Here is a 20,763-nt window from a genome sequence, read left to right as displayed (position 1 = left end):
CCATTTAGCACTTACGAGACTTTCATTCACTGACCATTGAAGTGTTCTTCCTGTTCGTGTGTACCTTGTTTCTTGTTCCTCGACATAGTGAGGGATTTCCAGCGTCCATCATTGTGGCGGCCAGCCGATGTGACGCTGCCAACCCCTGAACCGAGGTCGAAGCTCACCTTCACCTTCCCCTCTGACAGCTCCAGGGACATGAAGTCCTTCTACAGACAGCAAGAGGCACAGACACACATCTGTACGTTAACTCAAAAGAACCCAATAACTGTGGAATAAGGCAAGATGTTTAATGTTAAATTTCAAGACTCTGTAGATTCCAAGAGATGATTTTACGAAGTGTAAAAATTACAAAGACAAACAAACAAAACGTTAACAGTGAAACCTGATGCCAAACATAAAAGATGACTGATGCAGCAGTGAAATCTACCGATGTTATTGCTAATAAAACAACACAAGCATGACAGTTCTGAGGGCGATTTTGCCAAAGAAGAACCAGACATTTACCAACATTAGCCTGAAGAGAAACGCTGTGGTCGAAAGGATCAGACATTTTGGCAGATTTGCAGCACCCATTTAAGTAATTATGTATGTTTAACGAATGACCATTGTAAAAAGATAATTCAATGTGTTACCATAAGGAGATAATATATGCTATTTAATAGTCAGAGGAAAATGGGGAATAGTAATTAAAAGCCACAACGTCTGTATACTGATTTGATCCTGAAAGCAAACAAACTTTTGGGAATTAAATTTAAAATTAATACATTAATCCAAACATTATATTGTATGCTTTTTTTATTTATGCTGCACATCCAAACTTGGTGTTTACCCAGCAGCTGTACAAGGCCTCCACTCACACCTCCAAATCCCACTCTCACTCCCTCATACAGCCTCAACTATAAAAATCCCCCAAAACAAAACAAAAAAACCCACACATTTATAGCTGCAACTGCACACCTGAACACATTTTTACCCTGCCAATATTTATCACTTCTAAAATCCTCTCCTGTACAAATGCTTGAAACTAAGACCTCAAATATGTAAATAAAGTGATCAGGAACTATCCTTTGCATGAGAAAAAACAATGTAAGTGTAACTCCCACAGAGGGTATATACCTCGACAGGATGGAGTCTGTCTGTGGTTACAGGAAGAGATAGAAGGGTTTTACCAAGCCTCTATTCTCAGAAATCCCTCTGGCTCATTGTTTGAAGTGCATTGAAAATTGCTGCAGAGGTCTTTCAAAAATGCTCTTTGGAAACCAGTTCCTTCTGATTGCTTCACGTAAAAAAAAAAAAAAGGGAGGGGGGGGGGGTGGGGGGGGGGGGGGTGGGGGGGGGGCGTTACTTTGCAACGTTTTTGCAAAAAAAAAACGTCAAGATTCCCAATTTTCTGGGCACAATACAGTTTGTATCAGTATTGAAAAGACGTATAAAGGACTTTGTGTGAAGGCATATAAGCTCGCAACACAACATCATTGTGCCTGATGATTTATCTGCAGCTGTAACATCTGTTGCTGGAGTCAACATGTGGACAGAGCTCGCTCAGGTGTCAGGATATGAAGAAGACATCTCTACGATATGAAGACGACACCATTACAAGGAAACCTCTACACGGAGGCACACATACCATATCTTCTGTGGCCAGGTACATCAGCAGAGCCTCAGATGAGAATGTGCGGAACTTGAAGGTGACGGTGGAAGTATTGGGGTTCCACCTGGTGGGTCGTCCCACCGCAGCATAGCCCTCGCCGTCCAACTGAACCGTCCCGTCGCCATCCGAACGCTGCGGGCTGGAGTTTGAAGTGTCACAAATGATGAATTAAAAAATGATACTATGAGGTCATTTGAATATTGTGCAGTTTAAATGAATAAGCATATTTTACATTTTTCTTGGTTTGATGTTGAATAAAAGCAGTAATACAGGAATAATGATACAATACCGTGTACAAATAATGTATTCTTTTTTAACAACTTTCAAACTTCACAATAACTTGATGTTTTAGTAGAAATGAAGTGAATGAATGCAATAATGTAACAACAAAATAAAAAAGTAAACTCTTGAGTTTGGATCTTTCATTTAAAATGGTATCTTTTATTGTAAAGAAACTGGAAATCTGTAATTGAGGCATAATTTACTTCTTAGTCTTGTGACTTTTGCTCTTAAAGTTTGAGAAGTGACAGCTCTGCTTGACTTGGATTTATAAATTGATGGTTTTAGTCCGGCTTGCTTGCGAAGGAGCTTTAATGACTGTGCAGGGGAGGGAAGATAGATTGAATCCTCCCTGTGGGGTAAAAGGGGATAAATAAACCAGAGGTGGAGTTTATGTGCACCGATCCCAGCGTTGTCTAGCCCTACACACACACACACACACACACACACACACACACACACACACACACACACACACACACACACACACACACACACACACACACACACACACACACACACACACACACACACAATGTAACATTTTTGAATAGGTATTCTGTATACCTGACAACACAGCCTTTACAGTCTCCCTCTCTCTCTCTGTAGTTCCACAAACCAATAGGTTTTCCATCCAAAAACGTCTCTCCCATGCAGCCTGTGAATGTTGTCGTTCTCACTGCATCCGCTTTCTAGAAGATGCGTATGAGAAACATAATAATGAGGGGAAAAAAAAAAAATAGAAAGACCAACAAGCACTGATGTTGTTTTACACAGAGACAGACGGGTACCTTGACGTGGCCGAGTATTCCTCCCACAAACAGGTAGGCGTGTTGGTCCACGTCCAAGATGGTGAATGTGGTGGGCGAGTTGGCACTGGCTGGGGTCGGCATCATACCAGCCATAGGGCCTTCCAGAGGATACACTGATATGGTACCATTCAACCCATTACTGGAGTCAGACGCAGGAAAATGGAAGCGAGAGAGGTGGATGTTATTTTTTTCTGCCATTCTGTTCTTCCCAGAAGACATTCACAGTGAGTGAAGACGTTGGCACCGCTTGGAATCAGATTTTATGAACTCTTGGTGCTAAAGATGAATGATAGAAAGACGCCGTTTGTTGCGGCTGAAACCTCTGAGCTGCACGGAAAAATTAACCGCCCACCCTGGAGTTTGTTTTCAGAACAGTAGGGGTATTTCTGCGTTGTATAGGGAAACATTTTTAAGACTGATAGTCTGTGTGATCCCACTGGAAAACACCTTTGGGAAATCTCTCAGATGGAAATACAAGAAGCAGGTGGGACACCTCCTTTGTGAGAATGGGTCCTGTGTTGGGTGGCCTGCATGCAACACTGCTGCAGAGAGAAAAGAAATGGTTGGCTCGATTACACTGTATCTATGTAACGATGTGCCACGGGCTGACAAGACTGCAAACTCTTGATTTCCCAGGTGAATCGATGTGTTTTCCACAGTAGCATGAGTGAGATGATGTACTGTCGCTGCTATCGGTTTATTTATTTTTTTGCTGTTTTTTGTCGATGACATGAGGTTACAGTGAAGAAAAAGATAAATCAGTCATTTCATTCAATATATCAGCCTGCTAAAAGTAAAAAAAAACAACTAAACAAACAACTAAACAACAACAACATGAAAATAAAACACAGTTAATTTAATATTTTTGTCTGACCGATAGGTGACTGTCATCCATCACAAGATGGAACCGAGAAACAAAGATTTACATCCACAGTAATTCTGTCTATGCGTTTTCTTGGGGATGGCTTTTGTGTTGCTTTCTAACATTGTAAATCATGGTTGTGGGTGCACACCAGTGTATCAACGCATGGCTGAATAGACAGTAAATGCATAAGCTTCACCGTGCTCCGCAGCGTCATTATCATGCTTCTCAACATTCCCATGTTGAAACTTCTTTGTATTACGGCCAACCTCAGCATTGAGTGGTGCATGCGTACATATATACTGCATGTTCATTCACGTATGTGCATTTCTTACCGGGATGCCTCTATTCTGTGCCAGTTCCCATCATGGATGTTGTGATGAGGATACTCAACTCTCCCCACACCTGAACCCACATCCCAAAGGAAATTCACCTTCCCCTTACGCATCTCCAAGGCCAAGAAATCAACCTGTAGACACACACACAAAAAAACAAATGCTGAATAATCTATTTACAAACCTAACCAACCTCAGTGAATGTGGTTTATTCTTTCAAAACCTTTCGAGCAGACTTAGAAAATGGCAAAAACATCCGTTTCACTCAGAGTCTTTAATGGGATTTATGTAATGTTGTCAGCCTGAGAATTATAATATGTTGTTTCTTAATTACGTCAGTATGTGTAGGCTTTCAACAATTCTCCATAAATATATCATTGGAATACGTATCCATGCAGTCGCAATCCTATTGCTTTGTTCATTTGTTTAACTACAACATGTCAGTATGTGCGTATATGTGTTTTAAAATAACTTCAAACTCAAACAGCTTGTAGGTTGGATCAAAGGCTTGGTATTGGAATTAAAATAGAAGGGAAATAAGTTCTACCAATCTATCACAACACCCACAAGAGGTATTTGAACAGTAAAGAAGACAAGGGGTGCAATTTTGAGTTTGTCAAACTTTGTTAGGTCGTAATATCAGTAATCCAAACAGACAATGGAATGAAAACGCTAAATATATGAATGATTTAAATATAATTCATACTGACTGATCATAAAACGCACAAGAGGCAAAGAGGAAAGAAGAGCAATGTCGTTTCTGGAAGATTCTGGAAACATTTACCCGTCAGTATTAAGCAACCAGAACTGCAGCGTCTTATACAGCACCATAACGCCATTGTACACAAAAAATGTGTTAACATTTAGGTTTGAATAAAAGATGAGCTTTTTCTTCCTTGAAAACACTGTGGGTTGTCAAAAGTAAGAGTCTAATATTTCGCTCCCTGTGTTATGTTCTGCATGACAACGTCACTCTGAAATAAAAAAAAATAAATAATATGCTGGATGTGATTCATGGATCAGGTGATCAGACTGGATCAAAACCAGCTATAGGTGCCGTGGATTGTTGTTAACATGGTGATAAAATACTGCATCTCAAATGTTTGTATCAGACTGAGAATGATGTACTGTGGAAGGAGCAGGCGGAACCAGAGCAGGAGAGCAATGATAAGGTGAGAGAAACGAGGCAGACAGAGGAGACTATATCATCAAAATTAACATCTTACAATCTACCTTTTCTAATAATTGGACAAATCCATTTTAGAGTGTTAAACAACACTTTTAGTCGTGATGCACTTGTGTAGTCATGGACATTAAAATCAACAAATGTCAAAATTATGAGGGAGTCTGTGAATTCAAGCTCAGATCCATTCGGGTCTGAACATTTAAGTCTAAACCTTTTCTTCAATTGTCCCTGTAAGTAGATTTTTACAGCATCTTGCTGTATTTTGATTAATGGTCTTATTAGTTATGTATGAGCCCCCTCCCAAAAAAACAAGTGAATATTGAATATAAACTCTGTCTCTGAAGCACATAAACAACATTATTATTCATATAGTATTATGCACAATTAGAGATTATTAGGAAGTTACATTTGAAGACACAAATGACACACAAGCACAGACACACAAGTGTACACACTTATCTTCCTAGTTCCTCCGGGGTAATGACAATTATTCATTAGTACAGATCACAGGGCAGCATCGTTATTATTCAACTGGCATTACACACTATTAGTGAAATGTTGGAGGTGCACGCGTACACGCAGAATTACTATTCATTCTCAATTCTTCGCTATTAGAGAATATTAGTGAGACAAGCATACACACACACACATACGTACATACACACACACACACACACACACACACACACACACACACACACACACACACACACACACACACACACACACAGACAGACAAAATAACGTGCACGTTCAAGACCTCCCAGTCAGACGAGGCAGAGTGTAGATTTCTCAGGGGAAATCAGGCTAAAGCAGATAGCAACATAAACTAGTTGTTAATTGATGCTGCTTGTTAAGACACACACATGCACAAACACATGTGCCCTCTTTGGGATTATCAACCAGTACTTTAAAAGACCAGTGTGTTCGCTTTATTGGGGTGCCGGTGAGTTCGTGTCAGAATGTATTAATTATTTTTACATTAGACAAATCACTTGGGAGTATGAGCGTGTGTCCGTTTTTCTTTCTTTTTTTTTGTGTGTGGAATGGTGTATGTAAGTTCATGGATATATTAGTTTGTGTGTATGTGTGATGTGTGTGTTGGGAGGCAGGCGTTTTTTTAAGCATGATAAATGCTACAGGCAATATCCAGCATCTCGAAATTATACCGAATATGATTAATGAGTTAATAAGAAATGTAAACGATCAGACAAAGTTTGACTATAAAGACACATTAGCCGCTCCAAATAAATTTAATGAGTGTGAAATTACCTTCTGGTGTCTGTTGACATTATACACACAGTGTACTTTGGTTTGGTTGTATCAGAGAAATCCTGAGTTATGACCATTCATAGTCATATTCATACCAGTTCTAAATAAGAATTAAAAGTGTACTTACATATTTGGCTGATCCCAGGTAGAACAGCAGGTTATCGGGTGTGGTGGTTTTAACATGAAGGATGATGGTATTATATCTTCCTTTTCTGATATCTGGGCGGTAACTGCGGAGGCAGTCCCCTCCTGAAGCCACGGACACTTTGATCTGAAAAAACGAAAAGATAATGAGGACGAATTTAACTCGCCATTAATCTTACAGGAAACTATTGCAGTGGAGGCCTAATTTGTAATCATATCATCTTACTACAGGACCAAGAAAATAATAATATTAAAAAAAAACCATTGATTTATCATTATAATGAGATATTTGTCAATGTAGCTGTTATCTGTCAAATGTCTGATGACTCCCTGCTCTTGTTTAAATCTGCATCCAAACGTTTGATTACATTTTCCTGTTTCCTAACATTGTAAAGCAAACTTTGCTGAGTGTGAAGCCAATCAAATCAGATACTTATCTCCTTTATTCAGACTTTTAGGGGAAATATGTGTTGTTGTTGTTTTTTTTTTTAAATCATACTTTGTTAATCCCTTGATGAAATTCCTTATTCTGCATTGACCCATCCTATTTCTTGGATGTGGTGGACGCAGCCACATTAGGACATTTTGGGGAGCTGATGGGGTTCAAGCCCACCAAGTCCGCCTCTCTTTAGCTGCGAGGCCAGCTGACGACTCACTGAATTGGCTTGTTTCCTGGCTTGGTTGATCAGCTCTTTGATTTGCGAGATGTTGCGCCTCAAATTGTCCTGGAGCCTTTTGATTGGCTGCAGCTTCTCGAGCAGTCTGTCAGCTTCATCCTCCAAATCCTTCACTTTAGCTCCTGCAGCGTGGACTGAAGACAGGAAGAGATCAAGTACAATAGGGATAGGGAAAAGAACAGTACAGCTGCTGTTATCATCGCGCGACACTGTGCATCACATTCGAGAGAATGAAGAGCAGCTTGCAGGAGAGGATGAAGAATAATGGCAGCGGAGGAAACCACTAAAGGAGAAGAATGGTGAAAGAGCAGGAAGGACTGAAAAGCCAGTGGAGCCAAACAATTAGTGGAGCTTAGCTTTCACAGACAGCTGCTTCTACGTGTTTACTCTGATATATTATGTAAGCTTGAGACTGGAAAACAAAGTCAAAAGAACAAACATATAAGGAGGAAAATTACAAATAGTGTGCCGAGCTTTCATGCTGACGCAATATTAGAAGCAACTACTGTTCAATGTATAGCTATTAAAGATGGTTTACAAATTAAAGGGTGGTGCTCCAATACTGCTGTTGGAATCAGATTAAATTGAAATTGGTAATATTGGTAACGCCAACACACTGCTGTTGGGGATTCAGTGTTTAATGTGTTATTTCAAATTTTGTTTATACTACTATATCTCTAAACTGAATGGTATTGGTGCACCACGTAAAATAATGAGCGTTTGAATTAAGGTAAATGAAAGATACATACTGATGGCTGTGGGGATTGAAACAAAGGGAGAGACAGAAAGAAAAATATCAAATTTCTATTGAGTTTATAGATTTCTGCGTTTATGAGGCAGGAACTTCATTCATCCAAGTTTCAAACAAGTGAAGATAATGCAGATGTATTGTTAAAGCTTAGAAACCTAACACACAATATCTTGAGATTTTGTTATTACTTATTGAAACAGAATCAGATAAAACACTATGGTGGAGCAGGAGTAAGTAAACTGTTGATTAACCAATCAAAACCCCAAAAGAAAGTACATTCTGAGTGTTAAATAAGCCAAGAAAAAAAAAAAAAAACAGGATGACAGATGCTCTGCAGCTTTAATGCTTTGTGAACTACTCGCGGGATAGTAAAGCACTTTACTGTTTTTCTCAGGGTCCTGGATCATCTGATTGGCTGCATTGACGGTGTCCTCCAGCTCGCTGTAGTTGCGCTGCAGGCCGCCGAGTCGCAGGTTCAAATCTCCAAGGCGTTCCAGGACATCGATGGCGGTGGCGTTAGCGTCACCTGCTACAGCCTTGGTGGCTGCCAGCTTCGCTGCTGTGTCTGTCAAAAGATACAACATTAAAAAAATAAATAAATACCTGAATTGCATAAATAAAAACTGTACGTGCAAATCATATACCAATGCAAGTGAATTCAGGTGGCTATTTGAATTAATATTATAATGTTGAACGTGAGTATAAATGTGTCATTTTTGTTCTTTTTTTTTTTTTTTTTACATTAAAACAGTAAAACATTTGATACGTCAGTTTTTGTTTTAAACTACACACAAACATTCTGTTTCCTAGATCTATTCTGTGCTATAACACTGCTACTTCCTAATACAGCTCAAAGTCTGATTATTTCCCTTTTAAATGGTGCCACGTGTTTAAGGAACGTGCATTTTGTGGGCTGAGCAGAAGAGCTCACCACGTGGGCTGACCTAATGCAAAAACTCTTCTTTACCGGTGCCACGCAGCTGCTCGCTGCTGTTGACCTGTTTGGTCGATCACATGATTGAAGTGGAAAGAAACATGGCATACTTTTTTCAGGAGCCTCAGTGGAGTGTGGAAAACCCCCCCGAAAAACATCAGTTCCTCACCCACATTTCTTACAAATGGGGTTTAATTTCAAAGAGAAACAGTCAGGCTTTTCAAATATATGCGATTTAGTGCTAAGAATCAGTGACAAAAAAAAAAAAGAAGAAGAATCTCCCAAAAACACAAATGTTCTTCCTTTTTGTTTAAGTTTAAGTCTTTGAGAGTCATTCAGAGTTTTCAGATTATCACTTGACACCAAGTTAAATAAACCAAAAAGAACAGTTTGTGTATTTATTTGTGTATTTGTTGTTAATACAAGAAAAATATTAAAGACAAAATTATGAACCAAAAAAAATAATAAAGAATTCACAAATCAGAAGACTTGGGAATTGAGAAAAAAAAGCTTCTCCAGAAGGTGAAGAAATAGTAGCAACACGCTGAATCTGATCCTCGTTACACAGACATTAGAACTACAGGATATTTCTCTTTATTTTATTCAAGAATTGTTTTGATGTTTGGGAGTCATTAACATTTTCCCTCAGAAGAATTCCATTAAGTGTTTACTTTTGGTTCATTTCAGAGCCTTTCACTTTTTTTGTTTACTTTTCGGAAGATGAATGAGTATTATTAGTTTTACAATGTTCTTTTAATACAAATGAGTTTTAAAAAAAAAGTAACATTAATTTATTGACCTCTCTTGTACAATAACATAATATTCATTATTCAATTCTGCTGATGGTGGAATCTGTTCAATCCTGGAGTGTAAAAAAGAAAAATTACAATATGATGCACTGGGTCAATTTAACTCTGTTCTACTCAGATCATATTAAAACAGAACAAAATCTTCATGATTTAGTAAAAATGTTTGAGAACGCTGCCCTTCACCAAGTCTGTGATTGGATCCTGCAAATATCCGAATGGTAATCTTCTAATTTCCAGCAATGACATGAAATAATTATTGTGTTACTTGAACTTGAATTTGACATGTGGCATTAACCTCTGGGTCTCGTCTCTTTAGTAGCTGCAGTTCATATTTTTTCTGGATGACGATCAAAACAGAACCAATGTGTATCGCAGCGGTTCCGCTGCTTCTCCATCACTGCAGTGTGTTTCTGAGCGTACTCGCGCCTGAGAGTACCGACATGTGTCAAGTCAAGTTTACCCGAGCAGCTGACCTCTATCCGCTCACTGATATTGATCCACTCTCCCTTTATCTCTTTCCCAAGTGTCTGCACACACCCACACACACACCCACACACACACACACACTCGGTGTGTTTGTGCAGTCATACCGTTGGGGATGGCGTTGAGCGTTGCTATGGTTCCATTGACAGCTTTCAGCAGGTCTTTGGTTTTGTCTCTCGCCGCTTTAACTCTGCCCTTCAGTCCCGCCACGCTATCTGCATTCTCTGCGCACACACACACACACACACACACACACACACACACACACACACACACACACACACACACACACACACACACACACACACACACAAAAAGAGTAAATGATGACAGTGGTTTGATTTGAAGCCAAGGCCGCCCACTAATAAAATCACCTCTCTCACCTCCCTAATGGGAACAAGTGACTGACAGTAAGAAATTAAACAGATGAAGAGTGACTCTGATTGCAGATTAACTGAATCAAAGAAGACGGAATTGAATATCCGTTTATACTGCAGATCAGAAAAATGAAATCTTCTTGGAGAAGCAGCACATTCATAGGATTTCATTGCGTGATGAATGCCAACCCCAGAGATATTTAGGGACAGAACAGCAACAGGGAAAGACAATCCAATAAAGGAAAAAAAATTACAATCAACAGGTTGGCAGCATTGGTCTTCTTTCTGATCCATTACGGGTAAACACAGTAAAAACTATAGCGATACCACACTGATGACCTGTAGGGGCAGTGTTGTGCAGTATAGCTCATGTGCGACTTACAAAATGATCAAATGAGAAAACAGAACTTAGAAAAACAATAGAAATGGCATATTACTTTGAAGTGTGGGTGAATATAAGAAGGAATATAAGAAAATCTACGACATCACCTTGCCTTTGCATCAGTACAAAGAACCACTGCCCTCCACCGTCCATCCTCTACACTTCCCTCTATTGGATGTATTGCTTAACATCAACACCAATTGATTTCTAAATTGATATTACACGAAATTAAAGAGAATCAGCCATTAAAATTACACAAATTTTTTTTCCAGATTTTTAAAAGAACAAGTTACGTTAGGCGTAAAAAAAAAACAGCAGTAAGCACTGATTTAGGAAGTTTCAATTATTAAGAAAAAAAACCTTTTGCTGACACTAAATCAGTGAACAGACACAGCAGCTCTGCCACTGTTTCACAGTATGTATGACAAAAGTAAAAAAGGTAACAACAACATTTTTAATCACTAACATTTTACCCTTTGAGGCAAAAGGAGGTATGCTTCTTTGATAGGACTAGCAATGGTGCTACTACCGAGCTAAACCAGATTCTATCCAATGTTGACAGCTGGACAAGAACTTTTGAAAAATCTTCCAAGACATGGATTTTTTTTATTTTTCCCTTTAAAAACTATTGTATAATTTTGGTGACAAGAGTTGGAGGTGGGCTCTTTCACACTTCACACCCACACATTACCTTGGACATCATTTTGAAGTTTCTTTGCTTGGTCCAGCAGCGTGTGGCTCTTCTTCAAGGCACCCTGTGCTGCTTCCTTAGCTGGAACATCTGGACCTAAAGCCTACACACAGAAAGCAAAAGCACAACATTAGTGACATAATCTACTTTGGCTGACAATGCTACCATATTGTTTTATATTCCAGACAAAAATTAAAGTTTAATAATACCTAAAAAGGTAAAGTAATAAGCCTACAGTGCTTCTTTTCAATAAGATCAAAGCATGGCTCATTTGCATTGGTAAGCAATTCTGGAAGAAACTCACTTTAGTCATTCTATTATTTCTACGATTTCAACCTGGTTTCTTTTTCATGTTTCCGTCTTTTTATTCATTTACTCTCACACGCCTAAAGGGGGGTTACGACAGAAGCCACAGGAAGAAATAAATGCAAACAAAATGGATGACTGAGTCGAAAGGAAACTAGAAAAAGGGAAAATGAAAGAATTGGCTCACAGGAAAAAAAACAACAACCCTGATAACATTAAATAAATAAATTTGATTATTTGAAAAGAGACGATCAATGTAAAAGTGCCAAACAAATAAACATTTATTAAAGCACTGGCAGAAGGGGATGAAAAGAAGAATGAATTAAAAGGTAAGAAGAAGGCAAAGGAAGATTTCAGGTGTTTGTAGTCATGATAATAAAAGAGGAGACGGGGGAAGAGATGAGGAGGGGGAGAGAGAACTGCTTTGATCTTTCAGCCATGACTAATGGACACACACACACACACACACACACACACACACACACACACACACACACACACACACACACACACACACACACACACACACACACACACACACACACACACACACACACACACACTCACACACACACACGCTACACACCATCTTTAATGCTGAGCGGACACTTGCCTGTGCTTTTGCTTGGTATCTATCGACAATGAGTGCACAGTACGGGGGTATGAGTTGGATTACATAATGTATAAATATACCTACACAACAGCTTTGTCTGTGAATATTTGCTGCAATAGAGCAATACGGCTTTTACTGGACAACATGGCCGACAAGTCATGTTCCCATTCATTCAAAGGTTACATTCATACGTGTCGGTATGCGTGTCCTCTTACCATTGCCAGTGCTTCGTTTGCCCTTTGTCTGGCTGTTTTTGCCTCTTTCTCTGCAGCATCAACATTTCCTTTGATGTTACTGTAGGCATTGAAGGCAGCCGTTGCATTGAAGGAGAGGTTTTTAGCCTCAGCCAAAATACTGTGAGAAGAGAAGAGTGGGAATAAATCGTGAATGTAAACAGTGGTTTTCTACTCAAACTGTTACTCGCACTTCTTTCAGCAATCAAATGTAAAATATCTGTATATCTGTAGAAAGCAAAAAAAAACAACAACACACGTCCCAGGTTGTTCTGTCATTAATTCAAGTGGGTTTGATATAATGTTTTGTCTTATCTCAACTTTGAAGTTATTGGAAGGCTTTCTCAAGTCTCTGTAGTGACACTTCAACAAACAGTTAAATGTACAGCAGTTAATAGTCGTTTACTATAGTGAGAATTTTTTACTTTTGTAGACTAAGTTTTGCCACAGATGATCTTCTTCCAACATAGATACAAAAACCAATCAGCTGCATGTTTTCCCTCACTGCATCCACTAGATATCCTCTTCTCTCTCCTAACAGCTCCTCTTATGCATCCCCTTTTTTATAAAACTATCGAAGTTTATCACATAACTTCACACATGACCAAACTACTTCAACCTCATCTCTCTACACGTTCCCATCAAACTGTCAAACATGAGCGGTCCCTCTAATCTACCGCAAAACGTATTTTTTGTAACGAGTCTAAACAGTTGAGCAACTCCAAAAGTCCCAAACATAAAAGTGATGCTATTATTTTAACATTTTAGGTAGAAAGTATTTCTTAGAAATGGTACTTATAGTAACTCATCTCTTTCTATTTGTATTATTATTATTTAGTAGCAGATTAGGAGGATCCTTTACTATTTTATATGTGTACACCTGCCTACATGTGAGACTTTAGTGTATTTACCCATCGAGAATGGCTGCAGACTCATTCAGCTGCCTTGCATGCTCCTCTGCATCGAGCACTTGATTCGCCAGCCGGCCGTCATGCAAACCGTCGGTGAGGTGGTTGACTCTTTCATCCAGCTGGTCATGAAAGGGCCCGAGCTCTCTCCCCATCTCCTCCAGGTCCTACAAACACAAGCATTTAACGGCCGAAACACTTCCTACATGTTTTGATGTAGGAATGGCTCAGCTATTCAAACATTTATCTCATCCTGTCAAGACACTTGTGAAAAGTCCATGGAATACATTTTTCACAGGTATTTCAGAACCTCGCAGACAGAAAAAGAGGTCCCACTGTCTCGAATTTAGTACCTCCAGCTCCTTGATGATGTTGCCAGAGAGTTGGTTTGCTTCAACCAGAAGGTGTTCTCCTTCTCCCAGGACTTTTTGTGTTTCATCTTTAACCCCGCTGACTGCAGCGCGCTTCCTCTGCAAGAAGACAAATCTCCACTAGTTACCTGCTACAAACTGCTGGTGTTGTAGTGTATTCAAACGCTTATTTTCTTTTATTGCAGTGGACACAAAAACATATCGACGCACCGCTGGAGTTCTTTACAATGTATTTTATATGGTAATGCATGTATATACTAGGAAACATATGTATGTGATCATTCATGTGTCTATCGTTCAAGAAATACATATTTTTTTCTGCAATGATGCATTTTAAAAGCCTCTTTATGGTTCAAAGTATCTAGAAATTCTAGTTAGTTTAATTTGTAAAAGGACACAAGGGACATACAACGAGTCAAATAAAGATGGTCAGTCTCATTAACATGTGCAGTATGTGCATTACTGTATGTATGTTCTTCCTGCAGAATGCATAGTCGGAACAGAAAAGAAACATTACAAAGAAAAATATCACGAATACAAAGTTTGCATGTTCGCATTCAGATCACTGTAGAATTCTGCATCCAGGTCACATAACTATCATCTCCATAAATTCTTGTTTTGTTTTTTTGTGTATAAGAATATGTGTTACATCTGAGCTTCATGACGAATCACAAGTAAAAAGCCTCAAAAAAACCAAATCTAAATGGTTCCAAAGATGACAGATGATGATAGATCTATATGTTTGGTCACAGGAGATCCAAAATAGTCATTTTGTACAGCTGAGTTTGAGTTTGTGACACTATTAAATGTTACATTCAACTTGTTTGAAAAGCATAGCTGCTGTAGCAGCTCCTGGGTTAGGATCAGTTTACAGAACGGTTGAAGATATCAGAGAACAGAATAATTAAGATCACTGGGTTTTTGTAAATCAACTCTGAATGCAGTGATTTTTATCTACAGAAAGTACGTTTACTGAATTTATAAACTACAGCATACATATGAACATATGTATGTACAATTGAATTGTCACATGCCTGGAAAGAATTAATAAATAAAAAAAGAAAGCTATTATAGTAACAGGAGCAAGTAGCAAATGTATATAATTATATTTTGGTACTAAGTCAAAACAATTATTAACCCGTGGTTTGTCACAATATGACAATTTAAAAGGAGAATTGGTCAACTTTCAGTTACATGCACAAAATTCATAAAATCATATCAATATCGCATATTGTTTTGTGCCGGGGGGATTGGCAATGCACTGGCGATGTACTCCAAGTGAATAAAGCGACTATCACAGATTGTGTTTGTGTGAATCTTGTGTTTGCCTCCACCTCCAGAGCCGTGAGGTTCGCCTGGTTTTGTTCAGCCAGCGAGCCAGCCTGCCACGTCTTCCCCTGGGCAGCGTGGATCAAATCCTGGGCCTCCTGTAGTTTCCCCTCATGGTCAGACAGCTTCTCTTTTATCTTGGAAAGCAGACAGGGAGGTATTATGTAAATGTCATTCATTTAGCAAACGCGAAGACCAGAAAGGGGAGATTAATAGTAATAATTACCTCTGCTTTCAGGTCTTCTGTGGCCTGATGGGGGTCACCAAACATGCGTTTGACTTTCTGATACAACTCGTCTGCTAGACTGGAGAGAGAAAAAAAAAAAAAAGATTAAATCATTTACATGAAAAACAATTTCACCCATTGTTAGTGGAATGGCTGAGTAAATAAACAAGAGTACTACAATTTATAGACAAGAGGGAAGAGGAGGAGGGTTACTATGATGTGTTACAGAGCTTCCACAAGTGTGAATACTATAATACTATAATACTTCTATATGACTGAATACTGAAACACTTTAAAGAAACAGCAGACTTTCTTCTATTGACCCCCCAGGCTAAGTAAGATTAAATTGCAGCTATGTAAAACATTTGGAATATCATCTTAATGCGTCCGTTTGTATGTGGGTGGGTGGTGAAGCAACATGTGCTGCAGCAGGGCAGATAGCACTAAAGCCTAACCACTGGGTCCTGTCAGGGTGTTCGGCTGATAACGACATTTCAGGCCATGAATTTTGCATTTCAGTTTAGTATCCATCCAATTTAATGCAATAAATCTTCAGAGATGCCAATTAACTATTAAGTGTCATCAGCCTTTGCAAAAGTGGCCTTTAACTGATAATTTACACCCTATCTGACATCAGATGGATTGTATGCAAATGCAGGGTGTTTATGAGAGGCGTTTGTGTAATCTTAGTATTTGATAGGTGGGCAACAATCTCATCCAGCCTGAGCAGAGCGGAGAGCGGGGAGTGGCAATCGGAATTTTCCCTGTAGGGAAAGCGGACTGGTAGAGTACATATGTAGTCAGGGTTTGGCTTATGAAATGCGAAATAAGCAGGAGCAAAGGCAGCGAGCACGTGCATAGCTTTCAGGTGAGCAGTGCGCCACCAGGCAAGCAAGAGGAACAAGCAGAGTGCAGCTGGATTAGGGAGCCGGTGTATTCTGCGAGAAATGCTTCATGGGTGTTTGAACAGTTTCTCCCCCTAAACCTCTTTACAAAGTCACCAAAGCAGCACCGTGTGCTAATTCTGCAACTTCTATCCAGTGTTCATGCCCTTCGCAAGCTCTGCAAACTGCAGGAGGCAGACATTGAGGTCTGAACTCCTCTGGTAGGTCACGCTTTTATTGTTTGCACAAATAATTTTCATTGCAGTTCAATTGCACTGATGTACAGCAATACCACAGATCATACTGGTAATCATCTTTCAGTTTTTCATTGCTTGAATAGCTTCTGTGGGCTCATCTGATTTCTTTGAGGGTTTGAGAAGCCCAAACTTAACCAACTCTCGGGCTTCCGTTTATTCAGTGTTGATATCCAGCCGACAGTACAGATTGTTCTTAATTTCTCTCTTTATACTTTGTAACAATGTGAAATCTTCAGCAGTTTAATAACCATATGCTTAACATTGAGTCTCTTAACGACTCCTATTTTTCACCTTCACCATTAATTGGGACAATAACGATCTCGTGTCCTCCAGTTAACGTCCCTCAGAGGAGAGTTTGACTCCATTTTGGGGATATACGCAAGGTAATGATTAGATTTGATAAAACTTTAATGAACCCAGTGGGAAATGGCCAGAAGCGAAATAAAAACAAGTGGAGGAGGGATCGAATCATTTCTTGTGTACAACATGGCAATACAGGAGAAATAATGACCTTTTCAGACGAATGGCTCACTGAAAATGTGAACCATGTCCAACAATGACCATTTTTTTTCTTTTTCACGGTATCTGAGCAACCACATCGCATTTGATTTTACGTGTGTTTTTCTTTGCTGCAACAGAGGAAATCTCCCCTCAGGGTTCAGTCAAATAATCAACTTCAGGCTGACAGACAAGTCATTGAAAGGCAGTGGTGATTTCTCTTTGTCTCCATTTTTCTTTCTCACAGGCTTTGCTGCTGCAGCTTTCCGTCCATCTGTCAGTTGTTCTGCTCTCCCCCTGTGACTTCCCTCCTCGCTACATGGTATTTGTGTCTTTATGTCTTTCTCTGTTTCTGCCCCTTCGGTGATACTTTTAATTAACTCATCGACCTTGTCAACATTTTCTGCTGAAAGAAACCGACATGGAGGGAGGGGGCGGCGGAGGAGGGATGCAGAGAATAGCTCACTAACTCCATCCAAAGCTTTGATAGCGCGGAAGTGAGTCAAAGCGAGAAACTGAGTCGAAACACCAGAGAAATAACAGAAAATTATGGCTGTAGGATATGTAGCAATCAGCTCACTGGAAGGTGTTTACTCCTGATGTCTTCATGAAAAAGGAAATCAAAGAAAGAAAGCAATCAAAGTACTATTGGTTTTGCACAATTTAACACAAATCATATATCTTTTGCTGTGTTGTGCTGCTTAGTAACTTAGGGTGCATTTTGTGCATTCACAGAGTTTTATTCTTTTCTTTGTGTTTGCAAATTAATTATATGTAACTGAGGCAAGAGTCTGACTCTTGAAATATCACTCTGAACACTATTAATTGCGCAGTAATTGCCCAAAGAAGACTATGCAGAGCTCTGGATTGAACTGTGATAAAAAGGAAATCGACATAAGGAAAAAGGAAATAGAACAGAGAAATGAAGAGGTTCATCAGGCATCATCGTCCAAAATATGAAAATTAGCCAATTAGATATATGACACAAGGAAAGAATACAACCTGACCATGAAAGATACATGCAAGGCAGAAAATAAGTGGTGAGAAAAAATGCGAAGAACGTGGCAAACACTGCCATTGAATGAAAAATCCAGTAAGTAATCATGCCATCAAAATCTCAGGAGGCAAAGCTGCGTCTGTACGCAACGCATTTAGCATACGACAAACGAACAAACAGGTGGTGTGTGGTGACATGTGAATAACCATTTGACAAATATTGGTTTCGTGTAAACGAGCCAATGAAGCAAATTACGTACACTAACAATCATCAACAATCTAATGCAATTCCGGGCATATTTTCACTCAATTCATTAAGAAATTAACATCTATGGTCGAAACATAATTAACTTGGTAAAAAAAAAAAAAAAAGGTCTGTTTGCCAAGTTTTTCCAAAATCTGTGTTTCAGTTGACTGTGGGAGAGGGATGCATGACTTGTGTTTGTATGTGTGTGTGTGTGTGTGTGATAGAGATCTCCCTTACCCTTTTTCCTCCTCTGCGATGCCTTTCTTCCCACCCAGCTGTCGTTTTCTCATCTCAGCTAGCATGGCTTGGATCTCGTCCTTCATCTCATTCAGGCTTTTGTCTGGAGCTCCATCTCTCCGCGCCAGAGTCTGGTTCAACTCGCCGGCCTTCAACTGGAGGTCTGGGCACACAGATGCACGGAGAAACTGCTGTGAAGATACTGCAGACGGACATATTGTGTTCGTGCAGTTATACAACCACTAAAAACATGTATTGTATTTCTTTCTTTTTTTTTTCTTCTTTTTTTAGAATTCCACTGGGAAAGAGTTGAACTTTGTGTTAACTAAAACTTTGAATAGATCTAGGTGCACAAACCTAGAAACCTTTTTGCTACTATTGTGCTTTTTGTTTAAGGTACTTAAATGGGTCTATTTAACTCCATTTATAAACTTTTTCGACTTTGAGATACTTCAAAAGTTTGATTACATTTTCAAAATGTCTTTGTCCCAGAAGAACATTACCTCCAGCTGTTGGAAATGATTAACAGTTTGACAATGTAGATCATGTAAAGTCAGTGATAAAAATAACTAAAGCGAACAAACTCAAAGAAACAGAAAATCTATTGAGCGTTGACAGTTATTAACAGTTTACATGACAAACAATTACTTGATTTATCAATGACATACTTTTTTTTTCCAATAATCTGAACGTAAAATGTTATTTCTAACCACACATGCCACCACTAAGCCCTTTAGCTGATTGATGGACGCGACATATGAACACAGGAGTGTATTTTTCATCTGATAAAAGCAGTGATGACCTGTTTGCCCTCTTTTTTTTTTTTTTTTTTTAAATCAAATTAAACGCAGTGAAATCTCAAAGCAATCAATGCTCCACTGCCATTACTGAGCCTGTTAGCTGATTGTTGGATACCACACAAAACTGTGAGAGTGTGCCGTTAATCCCAAAGAAAAATACCTGAAGTGACAAAGATTAACTGAGGATTGAAACAGTCAATAAAGTTAAAAAAAGAAAAGAAAAAAAGATTAATATCTGTGGAGGCATTCCTTTATAAATTCTCCATTTTGATGGAACATATGCACCTGTTTAGACTGTCTGTTTAGACCAAAATATATTGTGATTTGTGTGTATGTGATTTAATACGCGGCACAAAATTCACAATAAATCAATTGAAAAAACATTAATATAGTTAAAAATATACGTAGTTGTCTCCGGTAGCAGTAACCACTAAATGGATATTGGTGCACTCGTAACATTGCATAGGGTGCAGAAATTGAGTATTTGATAAAGACATAAAACCACTAAGCAAATATACATGGCTATTGTGTCTCTGCACTCAGTTACTGTAGACCCAGTCACTCAGTCTTGGCATTTGATCTTCACTCATTTAGGAAGCTACACATGCTGAGGATCAGACAGACACACAGAAGCTTGTGATCTGTTTTAACACCATTCAAAGCCGGTGATTTTGGCAGACTTCATGTTTGCCCTCCTTTTATCAAATTAAAGGCAGTGAATTCTCAAACCAATCAATGATGAAACTGCACTAAAACACTCCAAGGCTCAGTTGAATAATACTCAAATTGCAGCGACTTAATGAGGAGTGTGTATCTGTCTGCAAGCGCAAAATAGACGAGGGGGGACAGGCAGTGTGTGTGTTCGTTTCCATCATGTGTATGTGCACGCAGCAAGCTGTTTGTGTATATGCAGTGATGGTGCATTGCTTTCTCATTTCAAATGTAAACAGGATATGATTAAAGTTGAAACTTAAAGAGCGTGCGTATGTGTTTGTAGGTGCATGAGTGGGTGGATGGATGGGAATGTCTTTGTGTGTGTGCGTGTGTGTGTGTGTGTGTGTGTGTGTGTGTGTGTGTGTGTGTGTGTGTGTGTGTGTGCGTGCGTGTGTGGTTGTTGCAATTTAATATTTCTTCTCATCTGAAATGTAAACACGATGTGATTAGAGCCAAGACAGAAGTAAAGCCATCATGCTAATGAACAGCTGTACTG

General features: G+C 39.1%; 1 protein-coding gene across 1 annotated transcript in view; it reads right to left on the bottom strand.

Annotated features, from left to right (window-relative positions):
- The window catches only part of lama2 (laminin, alpha 2), a 194,450-nt gene that overhangs the window by 23,540 nt on the left and 150,147 nt on the right, over window positions 1-20,763 (bottom strand). Inside the window, exons 40-55 of the mRNA XM_080490875.1 lie at window positions 18,754-18,916; window positions 15,635-15,713; window positions 15,414-15,545; window positions 14,062-14,178; window positions 13,712-13,875; window positions 12,783-12,921; window positions 11,649-11,751; window positions 10,306-10,422; window positions 8,355-8,537; window positions 7,201-7,355; window positions 6,528-6,671; window positions 3,943-4,076; window positions 2,725-2,884; window positions 2,501-2,625; window positions 1,631-1,793; window positions 65-209 (exon numbers count right to left, since the gene is read on the bottom strand). Of these exons, the coding sequence (XP_080347001.1) occupies window positions 65-209; window positions 1,631-1,793; window positions 2,501-2,625; window positions 2,725-2,884; window positions 3,943-4,076; window positions 6,528-6,671; window positions 7,201-7,355; window positions 8,355-8,537; window positions 10,306-10,422; window positions 11,649-11,751; window positions 12,783-12,921; window positions 13,712-13,875; window positions 14,062-14,178; window positions 15,414-15,545; window positions 15,635-15,713; window positions 18,754-18,916 (2,223 nt within the window). The remainder of the gene's footprint in view (window positions 1-64; window positions 210-1,630; window positions 1,794-2,500; window positions 2,626-2,724; window positions 2,885-3,942; window positions 4,077-6,527; window positions 6,672-7,200; window positions 7,356-8,354; window positions 8,538-10,305; window positions 10,423-11,648; window positions 11,752-12,782; window positions 12,922-13,711; window positions 13,876-14,061; window positions 14,179-15,413; window positions 15,546-15,634; window positions 15,714-18,753; window positions 18,917-20,763) is intronic.

Source organism: Lipophrys pholis, assembly GCF_963383615.2.
Source record: "Lipophrys pholis genome assembly, chromosome: 21".
NCBI classification, from domain to species: Eukaryota; Metazoa; Chordata; class Actinopteri; order Blenniiformes; family Blenniidae; genus Lipophrys; species Lipophrys pholis.
The sequence above is the reverse complement of the archived record's forward strand: the minus strand, read 5'-3'. Positions and strand labels throughout refer to the sequence as shown.